At 34.7% G+C, this 8,489-nt stretch overlaps 1 protein-coding gene across 1 annotated transcript; it reads left to right on the forward strand.

Moving 5' to 3' along the window:
* The first annotated feature begins 1,855 nt into the window (after positions 1 to 1,855).
* Positions 1,856 to 3,664, forward strand: LOC149239738 (alcohol-forming fatty acyl-CoA reductase-like). The gene is made up of 4 exons (XM_089369955.1): positions 1,856 to 1,860; positions 2,888 to 3,119; positions 3,295 to 3,422; positions 3,517 to 3,664. The coding sequence occupies exons 1-4, from the start codon at positions 1,856 to 1,858 to the stop codon at positions 3,662 to 3,664; spliced, it is 513 nt and encodes a 170-aa protein (XP_089226081.1).
* The last annotated feature ends 4,825 nt before the right edge of the window (positions 3,665 to 8,489 follow it).

Consider the following 8,489-nt stretch of genomic DNA (forward strand, 5'->3'; position numbering starts at 1 on the left):
TGATGATCCTATTCATTTCGAAGATGCAATTAAAGATAAGAAATGGATAGAAGCTATGGATGAGGAGATCAATGCCATAGAAAGAAACAAAACATGAGATTTGGTTGAGCTACCAAAAGGCAAAGAAGTCATTGGAGTGAAATGGGTTTACAAGACCAAGAGCAATGCTAAAGGTAAAATAGAAAGACACAAGGCAAGGCTGGTTGTCAAAGGGTACAAGCAGCAATATGGGAGAGATTATGAGGAGACTTTCGCACCAGTTGCAAGAATGGAAATCGTGAGAACAGTGTTGTCCATAGCAGCTCAAAACAAGTGGAAAGTTTACCAAATGGACGTGAAGTCAGCATTCCTAAATGGAGTGTTAATGGAAGAGGTTTACATTGAACAACCTCTAGGCTATGAGAAGAAAGGTGAAGAGCACAAAGTGTGCAAATTGAAGAAAGTTCTTTATGGGCTGAAGCAAGCGCCAAGAGCATGGTACAGCAGGATAGATTCCTATCTATTGGATAATGAATTTGACAAGTGTGAAGGAGAACCCACCGTCTACATCAAAGAAAAAGATGGTAAAATTTTAATTGTTGTCTTATATGTTGATGATGTTATTTTCACAGGTAATGGTGATCAGCTCATTGAGAATTTTAAATCAGTCATGAAAGAGGAATTTGAAATGACTGACATGGGTTTCTTGAGATACTTCTTAGGCATAGAAGTAGATCAAAATGAAAAAGGAATTTTTATCTCACAAGCTAGATATGTAAATCAAGTGTTGGGCAGATTTAACATGCAAGAATGCAAGGCAGCGATCACTCCCACAGTAATGGGATTAAAACTCAGCAGAGAGGACAGTAGCAAGGATTTTGATCCTAGTTTGTACAAGAGTATTGTTGGCAGCCTTATGTATTTAACAGCTACTAGGCCTGACATTATGTTTGTTGTTAGTTTAATTTCCAGATTCATGGAGAGGCCAAAGGAAGCACATTGGCAGGCAGCAAAAATAATTTTGAGGTATGTCAAAGGTACCAAAAGGTTTGGAATTTTATATACTACTTCAGAATGTTCAGATCTAATTGGATACACTGATAGTGATTGGGTTGGAAGTGTAGATGATCGGAAAAGCACTTCCGGTTATGTTTTTCATATGGGTTCTGGAGCCATTTCATGGGCTTCTAAGAAGCAGTCCATTGTAGCATTGTCTACAGCAGAGGCTGAATATGTGACAGCTACAGCAGCAGCATGTCAAGCAGTTTGGATGAGAAGAATGTTGAGGAGCTTAGGCCAAGAGCAGGCAAAAGCAACAGTGATTTTTTGTGACAATAGCTCACCTATTGCATTGTCAAAGAATTCAGTGTTTCATAAGAGAACGAAATACATTGATACAAGGTTTCACTACATCAGAGAATTGGTGAACAATGGAGAAATTATCCTAGAACATTGCAGGACTCAAGAACAGGTAGCAGACATCTTGACAAAGCCATTGGATCAGAAAAGCTTTGAATTTTTGAGAAAGTGTCTGGGCATGACCGAATGCCTAGCAGTTGAAATTAAAGGGGAGTGTTGAAAATATAATTTCAACTGTTGAACCGTGCGAGTTAATTCACCAAAACCGCCGCAGCGAAACCATAAACCACTTGATGCATTTCGGACCGCTTTTGCGGTGAAAGCAGTTTCCGTATAATTGACTCCGATACAATCAAATCTTGACACGCGTCCTGAACGTTTTTGCAAAATCACCGCCATATCGGAACGTAAAGTTCGGTAACAAAGGGCCTTCCGATATTCATACCAGCCGTTCGATTCCGCGAGGGCAAATCAACGGTTGACGGACTTCTCGAACCTGCAGCAAATTAAATTTAACATGCCGTAAAATTTTGGTGGACCGCCGAAAAAGAAATTTAATGAATTAATTGTGTTCGTAGATAGTAGGTGAGATGTCTCAGTTTTAATGTTTTTTTTGCACGAACTTATAGTGAATTTAAAGAAAGGTATGGTCACTTTGTTATATCATATACGCAATGTAATATAAAAAAAAAATAGGAGCTCATGCCTTATTGCTAGAGTAGTTTTATTTTGTACAGCAGTGCATAAGATGTATGTTGCTCATTGTAGTGTAGTTGTGTAGTGTGAGAGAGAAGAACAGGGGAGCAGGCACATAATGTTTTTTTTGGAGCTGCATATGTAAAATTATTTTTACAGCAGTATATGTGTAAAAGATTTTCGCAGCAGTAAATGTAAAAGGGATTTTTACACACGAGCAGAAGGAAACATAGTAACTTTTGTTGGTTGAAATGTATTTATTTTTGGTGAATCCCTCTCAGTAAAAGAGGATGAATATGTATAAGGCATTATATTTTAATGAATAGAAATCATTTTCTGGGTGTGTAATACTCTGTTCTCAGTCATTTTTTTAAAGCTTCCTGTGCAAAGGATCCTGTGGAGAGAAGGAAACAGAGCATTGCCTCTGTGTGTTCAGTTTGTTTGTTTTTGGGATTTACCAAAAAAATCCCCAACAGCTCGAGGATTCAAATTTTGTTTAATGCAAATGTAAGGGAAAGAGACTCCAGCCACATATGTTTGCATAAAATCAACATTAATACCCATTGTAACAAACAACATCCATTGAATGATTCACAATCATTAAGGGCATAAAATATTAGAGGATTGCAATAATTAATGAAATAATATGTCAAAATGTTACATGATCTTACCAACTAAAGGCGTGTTCTTCACAAGATTGGCTGCAATTTGGTCTCATCTGACACTGTGCTGAAGTTGGAAAGCATAGGTGCAACTTTTGTCCTATCAAACTTACAACACCCCTCAATCCCTTTGTATGGATAATCTTCCTCCTTTTGCAATCCACCAACTTTGACAGCATACTGGTAAATAGTTGTCATCAGGCCTCCGTTGCATCCCGAGTCACAGTCATCACGAACTCGGCATCATCTATTGGAAACCCGTTGCGTTCCTCTGTTGCAACGGACGCCGCTTATAATTACTTTTCGAAGAATCCTTGTGTTGGCAAAGATGGAAACATAGTTCAAGTAAAACCGCCGCTGTTTCTGGAGAGCATGAGCAGCTTTCGGGGATACAAGTTTACACGTTACAAAGCACCACTACAGGCAAGCATCTCCCCCACATTTCTTTTCAACAAAGATTTAGAAATTGTAATAAAAAATTCAAATTATTGTAATGAAGTTTAGATGGATTTATGGAAAACGTGAAGCTACATATATCTGCTTAATGGTTGTAGAACACATGTACAATTCTGTGACTGCAATTGGTGATGTTGAGCAGGTGCTTGGTTTAGTGGATAGTGTCTTCTGCAACATGTTCAGAGCACATTACACTCGTATGCTCCGAAATTACAACTTCGCCATGTATTTAGCAGAATTGTATGAGCCTTACGTTTTCTTTCAGGGAAGGTAATGCCGGTGTCTATATTATTTTTCTTTTCGTCAAACATTATATTCTACGATTTTTCTATTTGATAGCCGAATCTGTGGCCTTTTTTCTCAGGTTCGATACAACCAACACTGAAAACTTGTTGAGAAAGATTTCGGCGGAAGACAGAAAAGCATTCAACTTCGACGTAAAATGCATTGATTGGACAGAGTACTTGTCAGAGGTTCATATTCCTGGAGTAGTCAAACACGTACTCAGGTGAGATTGAAATGGCAGCCTGGAATACCCGTCCGGAGGTGTAATAGGCGGAATAAACTAAAAAGCACAGAGAAGCCGTTAATCCGCTCGACCATTGCTGAATAATAAAATTCTGTAACTGTTGTCATGTTGTAAATTGTTAGTAGGTTATTGTTCGTTATTAAGTTTTTGGAGACGTCAGATTCTTTATATATTTTTTATATGGTTCCTTCCCCCTTTCCACTCTTCGTACAATATATTTTATATTTTTTACAATAAGTCTGCTCACCACAATCTTCACTTTCATATATATATAAGTATAAAAATGCTCACCACAATCTTCACTTTCATATATATATAAATATAAAAATGAGATGAGATGAAATATTAACGAAACATAAAACATGTTAGGTTTTTTACCATATCCAGTCTCCCTAACCATTATATTTATTTTTTTACTCTTTTTCATTTTTCAAAATAACATTTTTAATAATAAAATAAATCCATATAAAACACAAAACATATTTTATTTGGCACAATACATGTTTTAAGTTTGGCACAATATTTCCAATCACCTCAACTTTGATATATATGACCTTGAATTTCCAAAATGTCACCTACACCTTCATTATTAGGCAAAATACAATATGTTTTATATTGTGCGCAATATTTTCTCTCACTTTCGCCTTAGCCCTGAAATATGATAAAAATTGTGATGTATATAAGTTAATATTAATGTATTTTTTAAACATTTAATATAATAATAAAAAAATTATTATTATTTTTATTATTATTATAATTTTTTTTTATTATTTTTATTATTATTATAATTATAATTTTATATTTATATATCTCTATATATATATAGTTTTAATTTTAAAGTCACAGCTAAGTGAGACATAAAATGGTTTATGAGGTATTTTTCTTCATGATCGTAGTGTATCTTTTTTAGTGTTCAATAGAAGATAAATGTAATTGAGTTCAGTTCTGCATATTTTCCATTTAAATTTTCCACACTATGTATTTGTAAGTCAACAAAGATATATCTCCCTTTTTTATTGAAACTTTCAAGTTTTCAGCTACCTAGTATTTAGGTTATTCTTTCTGAGTGCAAAACCTGCTTACCATTGTTGATGAAAATAAAGGGATATATATATATATATATAAAGGGGTAAAAAAAATGTTAATAAAATGTTAATCTTAAAATGTCTTGGTAGGGGGTAAAATAAAGTTATTTTTAAAGACATTTCCAATATGTAGTTAAATTAAGGGTATTGTTTAGTATTAGAGACCCACGTGCTATGTCAGAGGTTCATTGAGTAAAGCTTAGTGGGCACAAGTTAACTAAATGCCTCTTACTTCCCACAAGGATGGAGATCAAAATAGTGATCTTCCATGTGACCTTTCCTTTGACAATGTTTGCATGTGGGTTTGTCTTCAACTTTATCATGGCTTGTTGATGTTATTGGATCAAGAAATTCTGCACTGATGAACTTGATCGACTTAGAATAATCAGGGATATGTAAGTTGTTTTCATCTTTGTCATATCCTAATCCTCATCGATTTTTGTTACTTTGGAGTTCTTCCCACGGCTTAATGATTGGTTTGGAAGCAGCAAGTTCAAGTTGATCATGGACAACTTTTACACTTGAAGTTGTTTGGATCAATGATTTATCTTCATTTTTGTGGTTGAAAGACTTGGAAGCATCACTATTCTGTTGCAATTCATCTCTTTGTAGTTGTGACTCCAGTTGAAGGAACTCAATTGTTTCATGTGCCTGTTGTAGACTAATTGAAATAACGACAAGAGTTTCTTTGTCGATTTGTACCATGTATACAACAGTTGAGAGGATCAAATCGTTAATAATATTTAACAACTGAATGATTTTTGCCATGTTAACTTGTTGGAACTCACACTTGTTTTCTTTTAATACTTGTTGGATTTTTAGAACTCGCTCGCTTGTGCTTTCTTCAACCAGTTGCAAGGTCACTTGATGTTGTGAACTTTGCACTCTCTTGAACTCAAACTCTTGATTGATCAAAAGAAGGGTGTCGAATACTATCGAAAATGTCAGCAAGAGAAATTCTTACAATGATTTGAATGACTCAGTTGAAAAAATAATGGATTCACTTGATTTAATTGATTCCCTATCAATTCAAAACTTGGGTGTCGGGTTCAACCGAGAATGCACCCTTACAATTCAACTCAATTTGACTTTGATTACAAGTTGACTTACAAAAAAATTATTTGCAATTTATACAATGAATAATTGTCGTTGAATGTTGATGTTGACTTTTCCTTGGAATGCTTGAGTTTTCAACTTTATTAACTTGATTTTCCTTAAGTGAATTTGCTTATTGATGTAGAATGCTACTGTTTCCAACTTTGATTATGTGTTGTAGTTGCGCAAATGCATGTGATTGTTTGTGCTTGATTGAATGCTAGTTGCAACTTCTTAATTTCAAGTTCTTTGATTAATGTGCTTGTTTCATTCACTTTCTTTAGACTCTGTGTGTCTGTTAAATAAGATAATTGTAGTGTCAAAACTACACACAAAACATGCACAATCAATTACTACACAATGTGTACCTAAGATCCCCTTATTCGATTTTGGGCAAATCTAGGACACTTCAACACCACAAAATTATGTCTTTATTAAGTATCGAGTACATCAACCTTTCATCTTTACAACATCTACATTGAAACTTCTCAAGCACAAAGTTCGAGAACTCCTTGGAGGCATTTTCTCTTCAAAAAACTGGATGTTCACTGACTCAATCTTTCTCAAAGTAAAAAACTACTTTGAATTACAACAATGACTTTTTGTTTTTAAAAAATATTCCCTTATCACTCCAAATTTACAAAATATGCACCTTATGACTCCACAAAATCACTTATTACTCCATTACATAAAGAATTACAAATATTCCTTATCTCTCCAAAATGTACAAAGTAACTTCTTACTTCTCACTCCAAAAACTAACTTATCACTCCAAAAAATTACAAAAATCACAACATTCAACTTATCACTCCAAATACAAAACACTTATAACTCCAAAATTTAAAAAAATAATGTCACCTTATCACTCCACAACATCACACCTTATCTCTCCTAAATAAAATTTCACATTCCAATAATAAGGTTTATCTTTCAATATTTTTGAACCCCCATTTAAAATAATTTCATGAAGTCCCTTTTAAAGAATTGAATTAAAAAGTGAACTTTATGGATTCACTTTAAAAATGAAAGATATCCTTTAACAAAGTCAAATCACACTTTAAAAAAAAAATCATTTGGAGAAGTTACATAGAGCAACATAAAAAATTTCAACACAGATCATTTTGTTCATTTTTCCTTTGGCGCAAAGAAAAATTACCAAGTCGCAATTGCAGGTGAAGACTTCCCTTTATGCTGGCTCAACGCACTGAAAACCTCCAAGCTGGCTCAACATTTGGATTGAATCCAAGCCCAAAACCAACCATTGCAAAAGTTTCAGGTTTCTTGCAGTCTTTTATCAGCCAGATCCACATCCTCTGCACTTGTTCCAAATTTCTCCAGACCTCATTTGGCGTCTTCCTTACACTGGAATCATTGCATGCTGCATAGGTCACTATCTTGACTTTCGTTGGCTCCTTGCTTTAGCACAAGCAAGTTGGTCCTTTATTTTATGCACAGGTCAGTCTCTTTTTCACACAGATGGGTAAATCAATGCAAGTTTCTCCAAGCACTAGTTGCTTCATGCCAATGAAGATCTTTCCCTCACATTTCACAACGACTAAAAGCAGAGCTTCAACAATTGAATAATTTCATAAAAGTGTGCACACCATACTCATCATAAGATGAATTTTTTGTCTCACTTATAGCAATATGAAACAACTTATAACCAAAATCCATGCTTTTGTTGCACCAACAAGTTAACAAAAATTCAAATACTTCATTCAAATCAATTGTTGAATGTGAGTTAATTCAAAACACATCCAAAATTCAATTACTCCATCCAGTAATTAAACACAACTTCAATAAATTGTTGTTCATGTTGGAGTGCCTCCTTATTATAACCAATAATGCCATGTATAAAACACAACAAAAATAACGAACACTCCCTTATAAAATCTAATTTTAGACCTCATGGATTTGAGAAAGATTGTCCTCAAAATGAGATTTGGCTTCTAAATGATAAATCAAAAAAAGGAACTAGTGCACGATGGGAAATAGAGACTAATAATTACCCAGTAAAATCTAGATCCACGTTGCTCAAAAATTAGATCCACCTAAAGTTAAAAAATAACCATAAGAAAAAACATACCAAATGTTATCCTCTTTACCAAATCTCCACCAAGAAATGTTTTCCACTTATTCTACACCTTTAATACATAGGTTTCAACACCCACCGGTTGTGGACTTGTTGCAAGTCTTTACTCAGACATGGTGGCCCCTAGCTTTGTGCAGCTCCACACTTCTTCACGTAGGTGTTGCCTCCTTCTCAGGCTTGCAACACAGTCTCAACACCACACATAGGTTTTTGTTGCACGCTCTTCACTGCAAGGTATACATAGCTCTTCCATAATGCTAAATGCAATCCTTTTATTACAAATTTGCTCAACTTGGCTTGGCTCCTTACAAATGTCATGGCAGTGATAACAGAAAAAGGATCAATATTATCTTCTTATCCTCAACAAATATGTGCATTTCTTTCTCCACGCAACAACTGCAATTCATTACCACAAAATTGGGCACAATTTTCTACCAGTCAGTGAATCATTCTCTTTAAATTATACTAGTTGATTTCACAATATCTCTCTTTAATGTCTAGTTCAGGTCGCCACTTAGCTACAACGCTTAGACATC

The sequence above is a fragment of the Pinus tabuliformis genome, chromosome 8, assembly GCF_031772625.1.
Source record: "Pinus tabuliformis cultivar Carrire ecotype Pingquan chromosome 8, CPIR1, whole genome shotgun sequence".
NCBI classification, from domain to species: domain Eukaryota; kingdom Viridiplantae; phylum Streptophyta; class Pinopsida; order Pinales; family Pinaceae; genus Pinus; species Pinus tabuliformis.

Bases quoted from the DNA above. Each gene is read 5' to 3' on its own strand.
- LOC149239738 (XM_089369955.1), top strand. The intron at 3,120-3,294 runs GCAAGCATCTCC...GATGTTGAGCAG, and splicing joins GTTACAAAGCACCACTACAG to GTGCTTGGTTTAGTGGATAG. The intron at 3,423-3,516 runs GTAATGCCGGTG...CTTTTTTCTCAG, and splicing joins TACGTTTTCTTTCAGGGAAG to GTTCGATACAACCAACACTG.